Source organism: Odocoileus virginianus, chromosome 11 (genome assembly GCF_023699985.2).
Source record: "Odocoileus virginianus isolate 20LAN1187 ecotype Illinois chromosome 11, Ovbor_1.2, whole genome shotgun sequence".
NCBI lineage: Eukaryota > Metazoa > Chordata > Mammalia > Artiodactyla > Cervidae > Odocoileus > Odocoileus virginianus.
The window spans coordinates 30,046,820-30,070,198 of record NC_069684.1 but is presented as its reverse complement, the minus strand read 5'-3'; the positions used below and the strand labels follow the sequence as shown (position 1 = coordinate 30,070,198).

Here is a 23,379-nt window from a genome sequence, read left to right as displayed (position 1 = left end):
CCAGATCCTGGAACTCACAAGTAGATCCCCCAAATCACACATGTCCATTGTACCTGGGTGTTAGGCACACTTTGGGGCTAAAGGCAGCTTCAGCCCACGGCAGCCCTTCTGGGAGACCCTGGTGGGAGTGGCCCCATGTGCCAAAAGTGTCTCTGCCTGCCCTGGGGTTGGGCTGCCTCGCAGGGAAGTCAGGGAGGCTTGCCTCGCTGCATCCTCCTCCATCCCCACCACTCGCCATCCTAACCAGCCCTCTCCAGAACCTAGGTTCCACTGGGTCCATCCTTCCACTGTGAGCTGGGTTCTGTAGGTTTATAAGTATCCCATTTTACGTGTTTACCTATTTAGAATTTGTAAACCATCTCAAATGATTTTGGGGGGTGTACCTGGAAAATAAACTGCCTTTTACCGCCTGTGTCCCCCCCTTCCTAATCTCGTGCCTTCCTGTGTCCATGACCATCTTCAGCAAGGCTCCAGGACGCTAAGATCAGACCCCAGCAGCACAGACCATGCGGTCAGGGATCCAGCACAGATTTACAATCAGGGACCACAAGCACTGATCTCTGGAGTAAAACATATTTTTAGTGAGCATGGCAACAGAAAAACTTGTCAGTAAAACTTAACTCTGGAGGCTAAGCAGAGGGAACTGGGAAATGCGGAGCCCAAACACTGATTCAGGGAGCATCTATCTCAGCTGCAAGGACACACCTGCACCTCTGGGCGGTGACAACAGCTCCTAGGGAGCCCGTTTCCAGCCTCCTTGTGACCCTACAGGTGGTACCCCAGGGCCTTTGCTTGTGCTGTCTCCCACTCCCACTCACCCTCAGTGCAAACTATCTCCTCTACCTGCACCACCTCTCAAGCCTCACCTCCTCCCTGAAGCCTCCCAGGCTCTCTTCCCCTGTTTCTGTTTTCCAGGGCTTCCTCTGCTGCTTCTCTGGGTACAGTAACTGACACAGTGACGGACACCTGTGTGGGTCTGCATCCATGCCCACCTTTCACCAATGGCTTCTGAGGGTCAAGCAGTTAATACACTAAAAGGCTGAGAAGGGTGCCCAGCACCCAGCGTGCACGGAAGCGTCTGCTGTTGTTCCTACCAGCTCTCTCCCCCACCTGCCCCAGGTAGGCACAAAGGCCACAGTCCTGAGAGCTACCATGTGGACAGCATTGTTTCCAGTTCCTCCTTTCCCAAGCCACAGGAAGGCCAGCTCACCCATCCTGCATCCTCCCGCATTTCTGGCAGAAACGGAAGTTTCATGCTTTTAAGTTTTCTCCTTTTCATTTAAGGTCTGGTGAGGAGAAGACCGTCACTCAGGATGCCCTCCCAAGGCCCTGAGGGTCTGTCCCAGAAAAGATCAGAAGGGACTTAGCAAGGGACAAAAAAGACAGGACAACTCAGAAAGTGCCAAGGAGCCTGTCTGGCAGGGACCAGCATGAACAGGAACCCAGGACGAGACACATCATTGCAGGATCCCACTGTCCAGGGAGAGAGTGGGGAGAGAGAAACTTCCCCGAGGCACGGGAGCCCTGACCCTAGACACAGGGCTCCTCCACCACAGTGGGCCACCCATCAGACGCCCTGCTCCTGCTCTACTTCCTATTTCTACATTAAGAGCCTGCTGAGTTTCCTGCAGCCACAGAAGCAGCTGGCCAGCACCCAGTTCATGGCCCCCGAAGTGTGTGCTGTGGGCCGAGTGCAGACCTTATCAGAGCCTTGAGTACAGCCCGTACGTGGGGAATCTGGGAGGGAAAAGTGGCAAGGAGCACTTGCTGACCTGGAGCTCCTGTCCCCACAGGAGACAAGCCTGCTCAAGGAGGGGGCGGGGGAGGGGGGAGGACCTGCCACACCTTTGGCTCTTTAAAACGGCCCCCCTTCTGGCAGAGGGCTGAACCATTTGACAAAGAGTCGTTCCCTCCCCCAGAGGCAGGGTTGAATTTCCGCCGGTGCGCAGGTCCTGCCTCCCGGCCGACCCAGGGCTTCCAGCACTGGCCCATCCCAGCCCTGTCTCTTCCGGGTGGCCTGGCTGCATGGCGTGGCCACTGTGTTCTCAAGAAGCCACGAGCCCTGGTGACAGTGGCCAAGCAGCAGAACACCCACTGGCTAGGTCCCAGGGTGCCCGTGTGGGCTCAGGTTTGCCCCCTGGGGAGTGGGTTGGGGCGGAAATGCAGGATTCTAGAGAAGCTAGCAGCGTACTAGGAAGACGCTTTTCTGGGCTGCCCTTCGTCCCTGCTCCTTCCGGGAGAGGCAGCGGCATTAAGTTCCCAGCATACTGAAAGGAACTAAGGATCAGTTTGTCTTTTTTTAACTGGGAGGTGGGGGTGTCCCTTTTCCTCTGGCTGTAAGCCTCCACACCTTTGTAGAACCCACTGCAAAGGTGTCACAGTCGCCCTGGCTAAGCGCGTCTCACACCCTTGACCCTTAGTTCGTTTTAGAAGCTGAAAGCGAGTCTCCCTGGATTCATGTCGGGCCAGGCGTAGGACTGCTCTGTGTGGAGAGAGCAAGCTGACCTGGGTGCCCTCCCCAACCCCCCCCCGCCAAGCTCTTCCTGCTTTTTGACCTGAGCTAGGTTCACAGGGATCATGTGGGGGACCCTTGAGAACCAGAAGGGAGGTCCGGCTGCCGAGTTGGCCCTATCCATGTCCTCCATCCTTTCTCTGAGACTCCTGATGACAGGCAGATAAGATGTTTCCCAAAAACCCAAGAATCCCAAACACAGGTCCCAGCACAATCCACCGGTGTCCTTCCCAGATGTGCAAGGTGGTGACCCACCAGCCCCAAGCTTCACAACTTCCTCTGTCTTCCTTCCCTTGCCCCCTCCTGAGTTCCATCCTTCCCTCCCTCTCTCCTTCCTCTTCACTTCCCTCTATCACTTCCCGGTCTCCTTACCTCCCTACCCTCCTTACTTCCCTCCCTCCCTCCCTCCCCCTAAACCTTGCTGGGTCCCAGCAGACACACCCATGCTGCCTCCATCTGCCTGTCTGCTGCATCCCGACTCCCCCAAAGCCTGCAGCTCCCACCCTGCATCTAGCACTGCACCAGGGTCTGCAGACAGTCTTCACAACCCCAGGAGAATAGGCTCTAGGCTGCCCTCATCTGCGCACCGGCATTTCAACTGTGCAAGGCTTCCCTACTGGCTGGCTGTTCTCCCCCAGAGAACGCTTCATCCTTTCACCCCATGGAAGCCCTGAGCCCTCCAGCTCCCAAAGGGGGCTCTCTCTCTCCCTTGCTCCTTCCTCACTCTCTCCAGGCCCTGCTCTAGGCCCACCTCCCCAGAAAACCTTCTCCAGCAGCCTGGCCTGTCTGGTCCCTGCAGGCAAAGGGCTGGAGCTGAGCCCTAAAGGGCATGGCCCACCGACCCATCCTTTCCTTTCCAGGTGGGGCAACCTCCTGCTATGGGAGCCACATCATCCTACCGCACCTGTCTGTGTGGTCCGGTGGGGGACTTCTCTTCAGGAAATCGGGTAAATATAGTAAGTCCCCTATAGATGTACAAGTTCCGGTCTGAGAGCTCATTCGTTAAGTTCAATTTGTTCATAAGTCCAGAAAAGTTAGCCTAAGCACTCAGCTAACACAATCAGCTATATACTACTGTACTGTAATAGGTTTATAATACTTTTCACACAAATAATGCATTAAAAAAAACAGAAACATTAAAGAAAACATTTTTAATCTCACAGTACCTTGGAAAACACAGTACAACAGCTGGCATACAGGGGCTGGCATCGAGTAAACAGGCAAGAGTCACTGATTGGAGAAGGGAGAGGAGGTGGGAGGTGGTGGAGCTGAAGGGTCGTCAGCAATACAACACAGGGGGCAAGCTGCAATGTCACTCACGCCTGACGTGGACGGCATGGGTTCTGGTTCCTTGCTGGATTCAATTCTATCTGCCCTCCTAAAGAAAAATGACCCAGGGGTGACTGCGGAGCAGCTCTTTTTCTCTCGTCTCAGATGACACGGCAGAACTGGATTGCACTCTGAACGGCTGCTGCAACCTTTGTGCACCGTTCTACATTCCAGTCTTGTGCCTCAGATGGGAACAGTGTCTCCTCAAACAAAGAAAATCCCTGGGACTTCCCTGGTGGTCCAGCGGTTAAGACTCCCCCTGCCAGTGCAGATCTGCATGCCTGCTTGCCTGCCGATACAGAGGACACAGGCTCGGTCTCTGGTCCGGGAAATGAGATCCCTTGTGTCCTGGGGCAACTAAGCCTAAGGGCCACCAACTGCTGAGCTGGCGCTCTGGGGCCTGCAAGCCACAACAAAAGAAGCCACCACAAGAAGCCCTCGCACCGCAACTAGAGAGTAGCCGCCACTCGCCACAACCAGACAAAACCCACACGCAGCAACGAAGACCCATGTCAGTCAAAAATAAATAATTAAAAAATTTATTGAAAAAGAAAATTCGCTTGCCATTTCCTGTGTTATGAGTCTTCTCAGCAGTACCAGCTACATCACCACTGCTTTTGCGCTTGCTTCTGGACCTCCCGGGCTTGAAATGAAGCCACAGTACCACCACACATGATACAGTAAAAACACGAAAGCTCAACCACTTGGAGAGGATGCACACACGTGACAGTGGACGCAAGACACGTGAAAAACTTATGTGACTGCATCTTTGAAAGTTCTCAACTGAAAGGTTCGCATGTAGGGGACTTACAGTAGCATTATCTGTGTCTTCCTCCGGGGATCAGAGCGTGCATCCCAGACCGGAGGGGGGCTGGGTGCAAGGTGCTGGACCCCCTGCCCTGTGGCGCCTTCCTATTTCCCTCAGGCTCAGATGTCACCTCCTACAGTGCGAACCCCAGCCTGTCATTCCTATCCCAGGTACAGCATCTCCTAACCCAGGCCTCCACCCTGGTGGCCCCCTTCATCTTGGTCCCCGCACTAGGGGAGGGTTAGGGTCACCCCAGGTTTGAGGCCCTGCGGTCAGATCCCAGAGGCTCTGCCTGGGGAGGGTCAGCCAGGTGCCCTCTCCTCTGGCATGCTCAATCTGCTCTGACCCCTGTCCCCTGCTCCCCGGAGAAGGATATCAAGACCAGACTTTCAAAATCTAGAGCACGAAACTTCCAACTCCGCGATCTTCCCTGGCAGGCATGTCTGGGCTTGGGCACAACCTCGCCCAGAGGAAAGTGACTGACGGGCCGTCTGGGCTTCGCTTGGAGATAACCCATCCCACTCAGAGCGGGACCTCCAGCCCGCTGCTATTTCCCACAGTGTCTCCCAGAGTCTGTGATTAAACGGATGGAAATGCCAACAAGATTCGACTTGTGCTTGGGGGGAAAGGCTCCCGCTCCTCCAGAAAATATGCACACACACTCTCCTCTCTCGGGGCCTTGCCCAATCCTCGCCAGGGCCGTGTGGAACTTTCCACACCTCGCACCAGAGGAACGTGCCCCCAGAAGCTCCGGCTGCACTACCGCTGAGGGAGACGTGTATCTGCAGGACCCGCGGCCGGAGCCTCCACCTGCAGATGGCGCTGCTGAGGACAGTGAGGGCCCCGCCTGGACCTGAGCGCATCTGTAGGGTCCTGCGTGGGTCTGGGGTCTCTGGCTGCGCCTCTGCTGGGCTCTTCAGAGCTGCCCCATGAACAGGCAGGTGACCCACTGATGCAGAGTCTTCTTTTAACCACTGGAAAAAGGGCCCACACCTCCCAGAGTGCGTCCCACACCTCCCAGAGTGCCTAGAGGAAAGAGATCCTGGAGGAAAGTGGGGAGCTTGGTGATCCCTCATAGGCACAGCCAGCGGGGGTATGGTGGAGTGTTGGCTCTCCTTCCCACCCCCAGCACCACTAGGGGGGCGGTCAGCCCTCTCACCCCCTGCCTGCAGCCCCAGAGTCCAACCCATGTGTTCTTTATCCATCCCTTTATCTGTCCGTCTGTCCATCCTGCAGATGCTAAGCAGGAAGACATAGAGGGGCCATCATCAGGGTGGCCGCACTCCTCAGTGGGGAGGCTGTGACAAGAGCAGTGAAGGGGTAGGGAGGCAGTGGTGGGAGGGGAGCCGCCCCGGGGCGCTGGGGAGGGACTGCCTGCATTTACCCAGGAAGCCCCGCAGGCCGACCCCAGCCCCGCCCTCCAGCTCTGAGGCTGGGGCCAGCTTACCGGGTGTGGGAGGCAGCTCAGCCCTTCAACCCTCATCTCCCAAGCACCCTCCCAGGCGCTAGGAGACAGCAGTGGGTGGGCACCAAGACATGGCTGGCCCATACCCTGCACCCTCTGGAGCTTGGAGAGTGGAGAATAGTAGAGGAACGAGAGAACTGGAGAGTGAGGCTTCACTACAGGCTGAAGACAAAGGAAGACAAAAAACAAAAGCAGCCCAGTGGCGGCCCAGGATGCGTGGCTGGGGGGCCCCAGGCCAGTGGGGTTCTGTAGGCAGGAGGCAGAAGATGCCACCGGCTACCTGGGGAACTGGGAACCAGGACGTCTAGACTCAGACATTGGGGAGGGGGAGGGCCTTCAGGCCAGGGAGCTGTAGGGCCAAGGGCAGGACACTGGTCAGAGGAGCAGAGCTCTCCCTATGGGAGCCTGTGGGGGGCTGAGACGAGAAGGGACACTGTGTAGCATGAAGCTGGCACAGTTGGGGTCGGGCTGACTGGCTCCTGATGAGAGTGGAAGCTGGTGTGGCAGAAAGGGGCCCAGGAAGAGCTCCCAGGTGTCGCGGAGCGAAGGGAGGAAGGGTGGGTTTTCCACCAGCTGATACTGGACAGTCACCATGGGGACGGTGGGGATACCAAAGGCGTGGGTGCTCTGGGGACAGACGAAACATGGCAAAGGGGCAGAAGCCTGGGCTGGCGAGCCCGCCTGATGGGGTGACCCCTCTATCCCCCAGATCAGGCTCTGACATCCCCTTCCAGAACGGTCAGCCCTCCCCACAGTCCCAAGGCCTTGCAGCCTCCCAGCACGAGCTAGGGAGCCTAGCCCAGTGCCCGAGCCCCCCAGTTCAGCTCTGTCCACTCCCATCCATGGGAACGCCTCCTGCCGGGTCCCCTGAGGCCCCTCCCTCTTCTGTCCTGGCCACCCCGCCCTCTCAGCAGGTTCTCCGCCCCCTCCCTTCCCAGGCTGCCCATCCAGTCTCGCGGCAGGGTCTCTCCTCTGCTCAGCTCCAGTTTGGGGAGATTCAGGGGAGCGGCGGGCTTCTCTCCAGTGCACAGCCCTGCCCGCCTTGACTGTGAACCCGGGCTCCAGGGGGTGGGGGGCATCTCTGCCCACACCCTCCAGCAGCTGTTTCAGCCTGTGGCTCAGACTCTGCACTGTCCTCCCATTCGCAAGGTTGAAGAAGCCTGAACATTTTTCTCAGAGCCTCTCCTGCTCTTATTCTGAAGGTCGTCTTCAAACCCTCCCTCAGCTGACCGCGTCCCATTGACCCTCGTTGCTCCATGTCCCACCACCCCCACCCTCGTTGCTCCATGTCTCAGGTCCCAGGCACTAGGCTGGCACTTCTTGGGCTTGACTGCTCGGCCCCCAGCCCCAGCGGACATCCCCTCCCGCTTCCTCCCGAGGCTTCAGGAACTCTGCTCCTCTTTCTCCTCTTGTTCACCTGTGCAGTGGCCGAGATGCGTCTCACACAACACAGTCAGAGCAGAACGCTAACTTTCACCCCAAATCTCACTTCTTCAGTTTCCCAGCTGCATAAGTGCCGACTGCCTTCACCCAGTCGCTTAGGTCCAAACCTCCAGCCCATCAGCAGACCCTGTCCAGAACCCAGGGCTCTCAGCCCTTCCCCTGCTCCCTCCGGGTCCAAGGCGCCTGCCTCGCTCCCCATCCCGATCTCCCGTAGCTCCCAGCCTCGCCCTGCCCTCCTGTGGTCTGCTCTCAGCACTGCAGTTCGGCCTGCTTCTAGAACTCAGGAGGGATCCTGTCCTCCTCTGGTGTGCCCCGCGTGCCCGGAGAGGCAGTAGACTCTCAGCAACTATTTCTTAACGCCCCGACTGGCCTTTCCCTCCTGGGCCCTCCTGTCCAAGGCTGCCCTTCCTGTAGGAGCTGTCCTGTCTCTGGGGGTGATGGGCGGGGACAACCCTGCTCCCGGATACATGTGCCCTCCCGTGCTGCCCAGCACACAGCACACACCTACAGCGCCCATCCTGGGCCTGGCCCCCAGGACGGTGGCCCAGTCACCCATGAGCCGGCCTTCCATAACCTTGCAGACCGGGTGGACCTCGGTCCATCAACAGAGGCAGGCACGGGGCAGCCAGCGGCGTCCAACATGCCCGTCTCATGCCGTGAGGGTCTAAATTGATACACAGTGAAATGGGGGCCTGGGAGGCAGCTGGGTGGGGCCCCTGGACACCCACCCGAAGGACTATGGGACCATCCGGGTGGTAACGGAGCTCATCCCATCTGAGGCAGGCCCCACGGGCCCTCGGTTCCTTCCTGCTCTGTGAGTTACTGGTCCCTGCTGGAGGGAGAGGCTGCTCTGACCAGCACCAACCCCACCCCGGCACCAGCTGAAGGACCCTAGTAAATGGGCCATGGCAGGGGGCTGTCCAGCCCTGACCCATGGGCGGTGGGAGGGAGCAGGGAGTCAGACATGTGCCTTCCTGGGTCACCCACTGGCACAGGGCTGTAGGCAGCTGCATCGGAAATGAGGCTCAGAAAGCCGGGTACCCCAGGAGACCAAGTGGGGGCGCCGACAGCTCCATGCTTCCTTCCTGGCCCAGTGGGCTCCTGATAACCACAGGGGCGACCACATGACCTCCAGTTCAACCCTGAGTGTTCGTACCACTTCCCCTCTGCATACAGTGGGCTTATCGGAGGTAACCTCCCCCGGATCAGAAGCAGAGGCACTTTTACAAATCAGAACCACCCAGCCCAGCCCCCTGGCCCCAGAGGCCCCCACCTGCCGCTAGAGCTGCTCTGGGCACCTGCTGACCTAATGAATGAACAGATGGGCCACAGCTACCCTCGGTCTGCAAGAAAGCCAGGCGATGACAGGGTTGGCGTTGCTGGTCCCTAGGGCAGGGTGGCAGCAGCAGGGAGGACGCCAGGGGGTCCCTCCCCACCACCTACAGCCCCTGCAGGGAGGCGGCGCTCCATGGCCCAGAACTGGGGTCTGTGACCCCCATCACCGTGCCTCTGCCTCCCCAAAAGGCAGTGAACTGCAGCCTCGGCTGACTTACACGGCGACACCCACTTCATGCAAGAGGACAGGTTGTACCAGAGTCCTCTGTGTCTGAGAGGCTCCCCAGCCGGCCCAGGTGGGGACACTGGCTTCCAGGGCCCGGGCCTCCAGGCTCTGCCTTAAGTTCTATGTGTGACAACAGACCCCGGGTGGCAGGAGACAGCCCCTCCCGGCTCACTCACCATCTGCATGGACAGTCTGGGGTACGGGGCTGCTCCCCAGGAACTCACCGTCTGAGCCCAGTGACGGGCTGGTGGGCGAAGCGAGCAGAGATGGGCCTCCAACTGTGGCCACATGGGGCTGTGCCCTTTCCCAGGGCCAGGTTTCAGATAGAAAGTTCCCACCAAAGGTGTGGAGACACCAGGGAGCTTGCAGATGTGGGAGCAAGGTGTCAGCACCCGGTCAGGCTGTATAGAGAGGCCACACACGCTTCACCCCTCCTGGGCCACACCCACGACATCACTCTTGCCATGGTCTCCTGGGAACACCTACCTGCAGGCACAAATACACATACCTGTCCCAACACACAATGTGAACAACAGCGCATACACCCACTGTCACCGACAGGCCCAGACACACGCACACAAACACTTGTGCACACACACACACGACTGAGAACCTGCAGGTCTTTGTGGCTCTGCACACGGCGCTTGTCCTCCACTCACAGAGCTTGGGGACACCTGGACTCTGTCCAGCTGTTCACCCCACCCCTCTGCCCACTGCTGGGTCTCCCACAGGGCACACAGTACCCATGGACCCCACTGCATCCACCTCCCCAGCAGGAGAAAGGCCTGAGGGAGCCGCTGCTCCTCACCTCCACCTGCTCAATTAGCAGCCTGGTGCCTGCTGGCCCTGGGGACTCGGCAGTCTGGAAATGAGCCCCAGTCCCCGGGGCTCAGGACACAGGGGCCAGGGACAAGCTGCAGACCCATCCTTCTCTCTGCTGGCCAACTGCCCTCGTGAAGGGCAACAGGATGGCCTCGAGGCCAGCTTGCGGCCAGCCCTTGACCTACAAACTCAGTTGGCAGGGAACACTCCTGCCACCGCGGTCAATAGAGCAGCATCCCAGGTGAGGATGCTCTTGACTTGGGAGCAGGTGGTTGCAGCCTAACAGCTGGAGTCCCAGGAGCAAAGATGACCTCCAGGGTACGCTGAGCTCCTGCAGCCGGAGGCAGGGCTGGGTGGGCCGGATGGCTGACCCTGAGCTCAGACAGTCCAAAGCTGGGGAGCATGGCAAACCCCACATCTCGTGGCTGGGCCACTAGCTGACCAGACAACCACCCACCCTCCTCTTCCTGGCTACCGGTTTTGTCCCGCTAGTGGGCACTGGTCCCCAAGGCATCTCCAGGATGGGCCAGCACCTACCTCCAGCCCCTCGGCACCTTCCTCCTGCCTCTGCTCCCCCTAGATGGCGGCACCCCATCTGGCAGCAAGTGCCCGACCAAGGGGACCAGGGGGACAGAAAAGAGAATGCTCAATGACCCTTCCACCAGGCGAAAGCCCCACCAAGGCCCCCCCGAGAAGGACAGACACAGGCACCCCAGTTGACCCAAAGGACCCAGGAGGTGCACCTACCGAGACGAAGTGCTGCATGGGGTCACTGACGAAGAGCATGGTGGGCGCGCGGGGCTCTGCACACGCCGGGGTGCTGGCGTGCCGTGGGACGAGGCATGGGTGTGGGTGGCCAGGGGGCCGGGGGCAGGGGTGCAGCCGCCTGGCAGGGTGGACCGGGCGGAGAAGCTCGGCGGCTAGGGGACCAGAAGTGAGGGATGCTCTGGAGCATGTGGGCTGGCCGGGGGCACTTCGGCCCTCTCCATCTCCCCAGTGCTGTCAACTAGCTGCATCTAACAACAAAACGAGCGGCCCACCCCTTTATTCCTCATGACTATTCATCAGAGTCCAGGGCAGGCCTCAGCTTGCCCACTGCTGGGTCGGACCGCACCAAGGAGGCTGCGCAGGGAGGGGGCGGCACGCAGGGCCGCAGGCCGGCTCCACAATGAGGCTGCACGCAGCTCCTTCTGAGATGCTGCCTGTGGGAGGCCGTGGGGGGCACAGGCCTCCACCCCAGAGCCCTGGGGGGGGCCAGCTCGGGCCCCTGAGACCTCGAGAGGCCAATCCAGGCCACCCCGAAGGAAAGAGATGGTGCCTTGGCCCCAGCACCCGGGGCGCAGTGAGTCTTACTCTTGCTCAGGGAACGCGGTGGTCCTCTGGGGCCGCCCCAAAGGGCTGAGCGGAGATGAGAGGTACATGGGGCGACTGCACTCCCCTGGGACCCCAAAGGGAGCCTGGCAACAAAAAGAGCAGTGGGGTGTGACCCAACGCAGCCAAGTCTGCGCCACAGACTCTGCCCAGGTTGCCACTGGCCATGCCCCTGCTGCTGCCGAGGCCCGGGAATCAGAGGGAGGTGGTCCAGAGGGAGGATCACTGGAGCCCTGCCCACCACAGGGCTGGATGGCACTGCCCTCGGCACAACTTGGAGTTTGGAGACGGGGACCCACCTACCCGGGGGCTCTGCGGTGGTCACCACCTCTCCCTTCTGAAGGAACCGTGCATTCTAACGTAACCATCTTTGGCACAAAGCTGCCCCTGGCATAGGGGCCAGGATCCTCCCTGGAAGGTCAATTGAGCCCAAACCATGTGAAAGGAGATGTGAAGCTTCCAAGTCCCCCAAACCCAGCTGCTTCCCCCCTCCAAGGAGAGCTTAAAACCCCTCTCCTGGCCTGTTCCAGGTACATGCTGGGGAACTGGGAGTGGCAGGGGCTACACAGAGGGAGGCTCGGCCCAAGGAGCCCATCAGCATGTCCAGCCCCCCGGTCCTCTGCAGGAGAGAAAGGGGGGCCCAGGCAGAGGACGTGCAGCCAGTGCCACCCCCAAGGGGCTGGGCTGGGAGCCCCCGGCTCAGGCTCTGTGGGCCTTGGAGGTTGCAGCCAGAAACACAACTCAGCACGCTTGGCCTGAATTCCAGAACCCTGGGTGGCTGCGGCTGACACTCCCAACACACAGGTATCCATCAGTCATGAGGAGACAATCGAGGAAAATCGAGGTTTTGAGGTGCAGACGTGTTTAGGAAGTGGGGCTGCAGCGGGGCTCAGGCTGCAAGTTCTGGCCAGGATGCCTGCAGGCAGGAAGGCCAGGGGCTGGGGGCAGCTATTAGTCAGTGAGGTTCCTGTGGGTGCACTCAGGCTTGCCCCCAAGAGGAACGGGGGCTTGGCAGGTGGCTGGATGGAGGGACACAGAGACATGTAGCAGGGGAGGGGGCTGGGGTCGAGCCCCCACCCCTACAGGGCATTGTGAGACACTGGGAAAAATTTGATCAAAAGTGGCGCTCTACAGGTGGGCCTGACCTAATTAGGGAGTGGTTGTCCTGATGGCCTCAGGAGCCAAGGCTGGGGGGAGAGGGTGTGTGTCGGGGGAGAGGGGGTGGCAGGCAGTCTCCGGGAGCTGAAAACAGCAGCCCTGGGTCAACAGCTGACAAGAACTTAAACCTGAATTCTGCCAACAACCAGAGCCTGGAGGAGGTCCCAGCCCCAGACGCAATGGTAGTCCTGGCTGATGCTTGGAGTGCAGCTGGTGAGGCCCTGAGCAGGGGGCCCAGTGGGGGGACATACAGGACTCCCAACCCACAGAACCTATGGGACAATAGACATATGTCACTTTAAGCCCCTCTGTAGGTGGGGATTGGCTACACAGCACAGCTGACTAATACACCAGGGGAATGAGCAGGTGGCCAAAGACTCGGGGGGAGAGGAAGGCCAGGGCCCTGAAGAACCTTGGGCCACCAGGACGGCTGAAGGGCAGCCTCAGGCTCACTCAGGCCTTCAGGATACAAGGTGGGCCCTAGAAGGAGCTGGCCACCATGTGCAAGGCACAGTTGGGTCTGAAGGTCTCCTCTCTTGAGCCCCGGTGGCAGCCCTGAAGGCAGAGGGGCCACACCCTACCCACACTGCGGGGGCACCTGGGGCCTGAGAACCAGCACTGTCCCCGTGGTCTGAGCCCGGGCAGGACGGGGAGTCTCAGGGTGAATGAGAGCGTCTTCAGCTCTCACAGTGCTGGGCTCCTCACCTGCCCCAAAGCATCACCGGCTTCCTGTGCTTGTATCCAAAGTCCTGGCCATCCGGAGACATGACCAAGGGGCAAAGCCTCTGCCCCCAGGGACTCCTTCTAGCTCTGTCCTCAGCTGCCAGCCCTGGCCTCCAAGGTCACCCCCAGGGCCCTCGGCACCTGCTCTTCTGAATTTAACTCATTGGGGGCTCCACCCCACCAACCACTTCCTCACACTTACAACAGCAGGATGAGGGGTATTTTCTTGCTTGGCGCACCTGTGCAGGAAGGGGTGAGTCACCAGAAGGGCACAGGCAATGTGCCTGCTCAGGGTCCCACTCCTCTCAGTCCCTCCAGACCACCCACAGGCAGGTGGCTCTGTCCCCCACGCCCTCCCACCCCAGAAGGTAGTGACCTGGCAGCTGGCTGTGCACTCAGAGGGTCTTCCTACCGAAGTCTAAGGAAGGGCTGGTGGGGGCTCCTTGTCCCCGAGCTCCTGGCCCTTCCTCGGGACATCAGGCCCTCCCTCCACCCACCCGTCCCTTTCTGGGGGCCAGCTCAGTTCCCGCTCCTGACAGTCCCTGCTCCAGGGACTGTACACACCAGGCTGTCCCCTCCTCGTCCCGGGCCCCCTCCCCAGGCCAGGAAGGCCTGTCCTGGGTGAGTGCTGGGGTCTCAAGCCCTCAAGAGTCTGCAGGTTTTAACCCTGGCATCTGTCCCTTGCATAGCTTGCTGGGCACCTGAGGAGAAGCAACGGGGCTCCGGGGTGGATCAGCCCCCAAATGTCACCCCCTCCACAGTCCACAACAGCTGTAACCAGTGAAAGGCACCAGGAGAGGGGGAAGGGATGCAGGCAGAGGGCAGGCATGGGCAGCCGGCCCAGGAGGTGCCCAGATTCTGGGAGGATGGACAGGGGAGATGGGGGAGGGGTGGTCAGGGCCAGCTTCAGCATCAGCTGAGCCCCACTTCCATGCATCTTCACAGCTGGTCAGAGCCCTGCCCCTGTTTTGTCTTGAGGGACACTGAGAATCAGAAGGCCAGGACCATCCAAAGCCCAGGCCCACACCTGGCCCAGGCTGCATATGGCCGCTGCCTGCTCTGGGCCCTATGAGCATGCAACATGGGGGGCTTCATCCTGTCCGTGTTCCTCACAGACTGGGGGTGGGCCTCCAGGACCAGGGGAGACCCTACAAGCTTCCCCTTATCGCAGCACCTGCCCAGGGCCCAGGGGTCACCTCACGCCTCATGTCCTCTGTGCCACCCTCCTCTCAAGCCTACAGAAGGCCAGGTGCTCCCCTTTCTCCTCTTGCAGGAGGTGGGGCCCTATGTCATGGGTGAGTCATCCAGGTTCTGCAAGGACTAGAACTGGAGGCCACTGCCCAGGGCAAAAGCCCACCAAAGGGCCCCCAAGGTGGGCCTGGAGCACCAGTCCTTCCTGGGCACTGCAGACTCTGGGGCTGGGGGCAGCTGCTACCGGGCCCTCCCTGGCTCCACTGTTCCAGGTTCCAGATGGAATGACTTTGTCAAACTTGGGCTTCATCCCTGGTGTTGCCATCACATCTAACGTTTGTCACACCCTCTTACAGGCTGGGCACCAGCAGTCATCCTCAAAACCCTGATGGTTTAGATCCTCATTGACCCATTTTACAGACAATAAACTGAGACCCAAAGGGTCAAATAAACTCCAAGCAAAGAAGATGTGGGGGTGGGATGTGACCTCTGAGACCCCACATCCTCTGCACATCTCGGCCCCATGGTGTTTGGATCCTTCCTGTAGCAACCTCGGGGTCCCCACCAGGAATCTGTGCTCTGGGGCTCCTCCAAGGCTAGGGGCCCACTGCTCCCACCAGGGCACTTCCCCTTTAACTGCCTGACTCAGCTTCCTCAGCTGCCCAGCGTGGCAGGAGGGTGGTCAGGGGCCCCACAGGGCTGGGGGAGCCTCTGCCGGGGCCCCAGGCAGCCTGTCACTCCAGCTCCACAAGTGAGGGCACCAAGGTTCAGGGACATGGGGGAGTCGATCCTGGGACAGACTGGCTCCTCAGGTGAGGCCCTGCCCACCCTGCCTGTCAACACCGGCCACTGACGCAGTGGGTGGGGCACCCATGGGTCCCCATGGTCCGTCTCCTGATGGAGCTGGGGTGCTGCTCAGGAACCTCTAGTCCAGCAGGAAGGAGTCAGCCTGTTCACCAGGGCAGCCAAGGAGGGTGGAGAGCCAGGGCCCCCGACCACAGTAGATATGACCCCAGGGATCCAGGGCTGGGCCCCCAACGCCAGGAATGCCTAAGCCTCGTCTTTTGATGGATGAGCCCCACGACCCGGCGAAGGGGGTGGCCCCGGAGCCTGGGGATGGGGTGCTGGTGCCCACTGTCACAGAGGCCAGATGCCAGAGGGAGCGTGTGGGGGCCCGTGTGTGTGTGTGTGTGTGTGTGTGTGTGTGTGTGCACGTGTGCATGTGCTCAAGTGCACAAGCCTTTACACGGAGCCTGAGTCACAACTGCAAGGTTGGTGGAGATGAGAGCTTTCGACTGTGCATTCGCTGCTCTCTTGTGACCTGAGGCCTGGCCCGGGGAGCACCTGATCTGTCACCAACCTGGAGTTGGGGGCTAGCCTCACTGCCCCAGCCCCAGACTTTCCCTGATGAGGGTGTGGACCTGCTGGTGGGTGGGGATGGAGCCATGGGGGTGGGGGTGAGGCACTCAGGACACCACCCACCCCAGGATCAGCAGGTTCCCACCCTCAGCAGCACTGTCCTAGGGGCTGCGTTCTGGCCAGAGGGATTGGTTTCCAGGTTGGACTTTAAAATCACAGCGCCCAGTTCAGCTCTGCAAGGCTCCCTGTCAGCTCCCTGGGCTCCGTGGGCCCCTCCAGGCCCCCAGAAAACTCGGGCATTGGCCCTTCCACAATGCAGCCTGGCAGTGGACTCTGCAGTCAGCTGTCCAGCTGCATCTCTGAGGCCCATCTTTGCCTCTGAGTGACGTCAGGCTGCATGAGGGTAAGGGCTGGGCTGCATGCCGGCCCCTAGACCAGTCTCTGCTCTCTGAATGGCCGGTGGGGGTCAGGATGAGGCACCCAGAGGAGGCCTGGCTTCCCTCACCCAGCCTTGCCCCCAGCCAGGGCCAGTGTGGTTCCGGGTATCCCCAGATGCCCTCTGGAAAGCTGCAGGATTTTTACTAAGAGGCCTGTTACTACCTGCCAGACTCAGTCCTCTTGCTGGCAGAGATGGGGGGGGGTTCCATCCTTGTTACCCCCATGGCTGTGAGGGAAGTCCTCCCCAGCCAGCCCAGACCTGCCAGCATCAGACATCCTCCCTCGAGAGAGGTGTCCCACCCCACAGGACGCTAGAACTGGCCTCTCCTGATGCTGGGTCATCAGGGTCTCCCAGGCCCGCTGACCCTCAAGGGCATGAGCTGGGCAGCTAGGAGGAGGGGCTCATGGAATTCTGGAGATAGACCCCTTAGGAGACCGTGTTCAGGGGCCCTCTGGCCCTGGAGCCTAGTGGCAGCTCCTGTTGCTCCACAAAGTGTGTATAGGGCAGGTGTCTGCTTTTTGATTGTGATGTAAGGGCTAACATGGCTTTGGGTGGCTGAGGCACCCACTTCAAAGACATGAATCTCCAACAACAAACACCTCGCCAGCTACACAACTGAGTCAAGAGCCCGGCTGCCCCACCCTTGATGGCCCCCCCTCAGAAAGCCCTGGGTGACCAGACAATGGACCTTGGAGTGACCCCACATCTCCCTGCCGCACTTTAATTCCACTGTTGGGTTTTAAATTCACCAGTAAAGGGACTTCCCCGGTGGTCTAGTGGTTAAGAATCCAGCTTGCAATGCAGGGGATGTGGGTTCAATCCCTGGTCAGGGAACGAGAATTCCTTGCCATGGGGCAACTAAGCCCGTGCATTGCATCTACAGAGCCCAAGCACCACAGCTATTGAGCCTGCAAGCCATGGTTACTGAGCCCACGGGCCACAAGTACTGAGCCCACGGGCCACAAGTACTGAGCCCACAGGCCACAACTACTGAACCTGCACACCACAACTACTGAGCCCATGGGAAACAGCTACTGAGCCCTCGGGTCACAACTACTGAGCCCATGGGCCACAACTACTGAGATTGCAAACCACAACTACTGAGCCCATGGGCCACAACTACTGAGCCCACGGGCCACAACTACTGAGACTGCACACCACAACTACTGAGCCCATGGGCCACAACTACTGAGCCCACGGGCCACAACTACTGAGACTGCACACCACAACTACTGAGCCCATGGGCCACAACTACTGAGCCCACGGGCCACAACTACTGAGCCCACGGGCCGCAACTACTGAGACTGCACACCACAACTACTGAGCCCATGGACCACAATTACTGAGATTGCACACCACAACTACTGAGCCCACGGGCCACAACTGCTGAGCCCTCGGGTCACAACTACTGAGCCCGTGGGCCACAACTACTGAGCCCATGGGCCACAACTACTGAGTCCACGCACCACAACGAGGGAGTCCATACACCTTCACAGAGATCCTGTGTGCCACAAGTAAGACTTGATGCAGCCAAATAAAATAAAAGATCATTATAATAATATAATAACAAATTCACCAGTAAAGAGTGGAGGCCCAATCCCTAGGCACACCATCCTGGGCCCCAGTACAGGCAGAGCCTGTCTTCTCTTTTTCTGCTTTCCCCCTACCCCCTGCAGGGCAGGTAGTAGGGTTCGGGTGAGCACCCCAGGCATTCTAACCCAGAGCATCACTACTGACAGCCTGAGACCCACCCATTTGTGGAGGATGCAAATGTCCAGGAGAGGAGGACCTGGAAGTGAGAGGTCAGGACCCTTGGCCCCTGGGGAGGTGTTGGCTGACTTGGAAGGATCTGAACGGACAAGATGGCACTACCTGGCCCAGCAGAGGCCTACCCTTTCCCAGCATCTGCCTTGGTTTCCTCACCTGTAAAATGGGAATACAACAGCTGTGTCTGCCCTGACAGTCTCCTGGGTAGAGACAGGAGGCTGGGCTAGGCAGGCAGTTTCCTCCAGTCTAGCCTAAGGGGCTCCTCAGAAGCAAGGATGTCACAGGGGTCTACCCTGTGACTACCCCCTGAACCCCCAACCTATCCCGGCTGCAGGTATCTTCCCCTGTCCCACTCGGGCCAGTGGGCCCTGGGCCAGACAACAACAAAGAACACAGAGACCTTTCCTCCTCCCCCACCCTTTCACCCTGGCTCATTCCCATGACTGGAGCCCCCCACCCCCACTATTCTCAGAGGGGTGTGTGCTGGGATAAGAGCTCCAACTCCTGGAGGGGTCTCTCCAACTCCAGAGGGGCCCCCCCTGGAGGGGAGGGGGCAGGCTCTGAGCTCTTCCTGCCTCCAGAGTTCCTGGCTCCACCTCTTAGCCTACTGCCGGAGCCCCAAGGCCCTCATGCTGCTCTGTGTGAGGCCAGCAGCCGTCCATGGAGCCCCCAGCGAGCAGAGCTGAGGACAGAGGCTGAGCATCCGGGCTTCGTCCCCAGCGGACAGATAGCAGGAGAGAGCAGAGCTGAGCCCTGCCCAGATAAGACATCGAAGACAACATAGTCCTCTTTCTCAAGGTCAAGGAGATGTTCCCAACTACATACGCTCAGAAAGGCTCCCTGGAGGTGACAAAGGGAAGGGTGTCACCCCACAGTGAGTGATGTCAACCCCCTCCACAGACCTCTCCGCTAGAATCCATCTTGGCTAAGAGATGTGCACACACAGGGGAGGAAGTGAAAGTGAAAGTCTCTCAGTCCCGTCCGCCTCTTTGCAACCCCATGGACTGTAACCCACCAGGATCCTCTGCCTGTGCGATTCTGCAGGCAAGAATACCGGAGTGGGTTGCCATTCCCTCCTCCAGGGGATCTTCCTGACCCAGGGATCAAATTTGGGTCTCCTACATTGTGGGCAGATTCCTGACCTTCTGGGCCCCAAGACCTGAGACAAACCAACTTTGGACTCAGGACCAGGTAAAGCATGATGACTGGCCACAGGAAACCTGCAAGAAATGCCCCATAAGAGTGGTTCAAACCCCCATGAGGGCGCAACACTCTCCCTTGGAGCCCACCCATGTGTCTATTCACATGTACCCTTTTCCTCCTAGTAAGCACTTTTCTGCTTTCACTACTTTCTGTCTTTGTGGGAATTCATTTCGACACAGCTGATGGGCCAGGGCCTCATCACTGGCCACTGGTCCCTGGTGGTCTAGTGGTTAGGATTCAGCACGCTCACTGCCACAGCCCAACCTCAGTCTCTGGCCAGCAACTAAAACCCTGCTTCAATCCACTGCAGTCCGAGGCCGCTTGAGATCAGAGCCAGGTGCTCCCCTCATGCTCATGGCAAAGGTCCTGAGACAGGTGCCCACCTGAGGGAACCCTGGGCAGGGAGCCCACAGACAGAACTGAGCAGCCCCAGATCCAGCAGACACCATGCTGAGGAGGTGACTGTGGGGGTTCTGGGGCATTGCTGGACTTCCCCAGGACTGGTGGTCCTTACACACTTTTCTTGTGTCCTGCCTGCCCCCCAGCTCCTGGCACCCCAATGCCTGGCAGGAGTATAGCCAGCTACCTCCTCCTGCTAAGAGGGCCACCCAGTGTGGCAGGGCCTGAAACGTAGCAAGACAGGCAGGTGTTGGGGCCTTGGGTGCTCCTGCAACGCCCCCTCCCATCACCCTCCTCTGGAAACAGCAGCTCCATCCCCTTCGGGGGCCTCTTCCCATAAGTTAGTGCCTGTGGTGGGGGAGACCACAATACTCCACTCCATCCTGACCCTGATTCAGGGCACCCAGGTCATCAATGATACAGGGACAGCTCAGGAAAAGACACATGACATATTTAGAGATGGGCGTGCTGGACTCTGGGCAAAGAGGGGTCCTTCCCCACAGGGAGGGTGCTGCTCTTGGAGCCTCTACCACAAGAGGAGATGCTGCCTAAGAACAAATCCACCATGGGAGAGGCAGAGCAAGAGAATGAGAGGCAGCTGTCGGAGCACCTGGATCCAGCCATGCCTGAATTCATTTGTACATCTAGGCCCAGCCATGCCTGAAGGTCTCTCTACACCTGGATCCAGCCATGCCTGAATTCATTTGAACACCTAGATCCAGCCATACCTGAAGGTCTCACTATATCTGGATCCAGCCAGTCCTGAAAAGCTTCTTACCCCTGGACTGACAGTTACATGAGATGATACAGTTTCTACTCTGTGATCTGAAACGTGCTAATAAGCATACAGAGGAAACCGCACCTGCGAGCCTGCCTCCTGGTTCTGCAGGCTCCTGAGACAGGACAGTTCACATTCACCACCCCCACCGAGTCCCCTGCAGAGGGAAGCCCCACTCACCATGACAGACGTGCTTATGCCCTGCAGGTGGAAGACATCCATGCCGGCCTCCGCACTGCCCGCCACTTCCTCATTCCCCTGGCCCGACTGGGGAAGGTCGAAGTAGGTGCTGTCCGGCTCCCTAGACAGGGAGACAGAGCAGGCAGCAGAGCAGTAAGCCTAGACTGCCCAGGCTCAGGGTGTGAGGCCAGCCCACATCTCCCCTTGTCCCTCTGCTCCTTCCCCCAACCTCAGCTCTCAAAGCCCCAGCTTCCTTGTCCCACCAGCCTCTCCAGGGCTGGTGTGGGTGCCAGGGAGGTGGCCACCCACAGGCTCTGTCCCCTGGACCTCTCCCTGCCCCAAGCCCTCTGGAGGGCTGGTCAGAGGAAGAAGCCCAGACTGTGGAGCCTGCGACTCCAGGAGGAAACCCAGGGCAGCAGCTCCCGCCCAGCCCTCTCCACACTGCCCAGAGCCCGACACTCACAGAGAACTCCACAGGTGCTGGAACGTGGCCCCCTCATCGGCGGCGGCGGGCTGGGTGGACTGGGACATCTTCCAGCACAGGCAGAGGGCAGCTCACTCTGCAAGAGGAGAGAACAAGAGGGTGGGTTGGGAGGCTGCCTCCGAGCCCTTTGGCCAGTGTCCTCAAGCACAAGTGGCAGAAGGAGCCAAGGACGACCACTCGGGGACACCCTCGGGTCCTGGCTGGGCGCAGGCCCCCACCCAGCCCTCCTTTCATCCTGCGATTTCTGGGGGTGGAAATTGAGACCCAGGGGTGGGGGCAGCCTAGCCTCAGACCTCCTCAGAGCCATCAACTGTGAAGCAGGGCTGACAACAGCATCCCCTCACGGGGCTGCTGCAGGGCCCCTTAGGAGCAGTAATTTCAACTCTCTGCTGGATGATCATACTAAGTGAAGTGAGTCAGAAAGAAAAAGACAAATATCATAGGGTATCAGCTACATGTATAAGTTATAAACTTATCTACAAAACAGACTCGTGGGGGACTTCCTTGGTGGTTAAGACTCCGAGTTCTCAGTGCAGGAGGCCTGGTTCCGTCCCTGGTCAGGGAACAAAAGTCCCGCAGGCCACAACTAAGGCCACACACTGCAACTACTTAGCCCACACGCTGAAAAACTAGAGAAGCCCCCCAGCGCAACAAAGACCCAGCTTAGCCAAATAAAAAACATTAATAAAGAATGAAAGAGGAGAAAAGAAACGGGACTCACACACATAGAGAGCAGACCTGTGATTACCAAGGTGGGGAGGGACAGGGAGCTTAGGGTTAGTAGATGTAAACCATTGTGTCTAGAATAGATGGACAACAAGGTCCTACTGTACGGCACAGGGAACTATACTAATATTCTGTGATAAACTGTAGCAGAAAAGAATGTGAAAAAGAATGTATATATGTGTATAACTGAGTCACTCTGTTGTAAGGCAGAAATTAACTCAATTTTGGAGATCAACTATGTGCCATGTGCTTAATCACTCAGTCATGTCCAACTCTTTGCAACCCCATGCACTGCAGCCCACCAAGCTCCTCTGTCCATGGGGATTCTCCAGGCAAGAAAACCAGAGTGGGTTGCCATGCCCTCCTCAAGGGGACCTTCGCAACCCAGGGATTGAACCCAGGTCGCCAGCACTGCAGGTGGATTCTTTACCCTCTGAGCTACCAGGAAGTATAGATCAACTATACTTCAATAAAAACTAAATTAAAAAATAAAAACAAAACAAGAAGATAAAAGTCTCCGCTGTGTCTGGGTCATAATTACACTGGAACACGAGTGGTCATTATTATTATGGACTGTGTTTCTAGGTTTAGCCTGGGGAGGAGACTCAAGCCAGGTTTCAGGGCTCCTGATGCCCCAGCAGCCAGTGACAGCTCAGATTCTGTGTCCCGCCCCCCCCCCCACCCCCCGGAAGGGCAGGTGCAGGGCCCAGCTGAGGCTGGAGCCGAGGCCCGGGTAGAAGCCTGACTGTGCCCAACTGCTGCGGTGCTGGGCGGTCTTTCACCTCTGCGGTGGGATCCTTGCTGGCAGCCTGTTATGCAACAGCAATGCCAACCTGGCGAGGCAGCCACCAAGGCCAAGGCAGAGAATCTGCTCTGTCACTGGAGGGGGGTCACGCCATGAATGGCCCCCCTTCACAGGAGATGCCAAGGGCTTAGGGCCCCGGCCCTGTGTCTGCTGGCCTTTGTCCCCACCACCACCCCTCCTGAGAGTTCCCATGTCCCAGTCACACCCAAAGCAGCCCCGACACCATGGCAGTGGCCATGCCAGGCACATCTGGAATCCCCGTCCTTCAGGAAGGGGAGGTGGGCAGAGCCCACTCTGCCCACTGCCCCCACCCAAGCCCAGGCGATGTCTCCCCTGGGCTGGTCTCCAGGTCCTTGGCAAGGGGCCACAGGAGTCAGCTTGGCCATTGCCTGGCAGTGCCCGAGCAGGCAGGCCTGGACCTGCCCACGGCCGTCAGGGGAGGAAGGGTGAGGCCCGCAATCTGTTGCTTTGTCTGTCCCCAGGCAGTGGGCCCTGATTGAGACCTGTGGCGTGTTCCCGGGGCTGCCACGTGCCAGGCCACCATCCCTGGGGCAGTGGCACGAGCTGGGAGGGGCTGGGCAGGGGAGGTTAAGGTAGGCCCAAGTGAAGGTGGCTGGGACAAGTGGCTTGGAAAGTGCCAGCACAAATCAACTCCCCAGCAGGCGCGGAGACGGTTCTACCCCATCTCAGGAGATGGGGCTCAGCGAGGTTATGTGAGCTGCCAAGGTCACACAGCACAGCTGAAAGTGCGGGGATGACCAAGTGGTCTTCTCAGAGTTGGAAATTAACTTAGTCATGCCTCCTCCCCGCTCCACCTCAAACCTTTAGCACACGATCCGCAGAGTTTTTACCAGGG

At 59.1% G+C, this 23,379-nt stretch overlaps 1 protein-coding gene across 5 annotated transcripts in view; it reads right to left on the bottom strand.

Moving 5' to 3' along the window:
- TP73 (tumor protein p73) overlaps positions 1-23,379 on the bottom strand; it is a 73,812-nt gene that overhangs the window by 27,090 nt on the left and 23,343 nt on the right. For all 5 annotated transcript variants that reach the window (XM_070474178.1, XM_020875313.2, XM_070474179.1 and 2 more), the window contains exons 2-3: positions 20,972-21,068; positions 20,509-20,629 (exon numbers count right to left, since the gene is read on the bottom strand). In XM_070474178.1, the coding sequence (XP_070330279.1) occupies positions 20,509-20,629; positions 20,972-21,039 (189 nt within the window). In that variant the 5' untranslated portion in view covers positions 21,040-21,068. The remainder of the gene's footprint in view (positions 1-20,508; positions 20,630-20,971; positions 21,069-23,379) is intronic.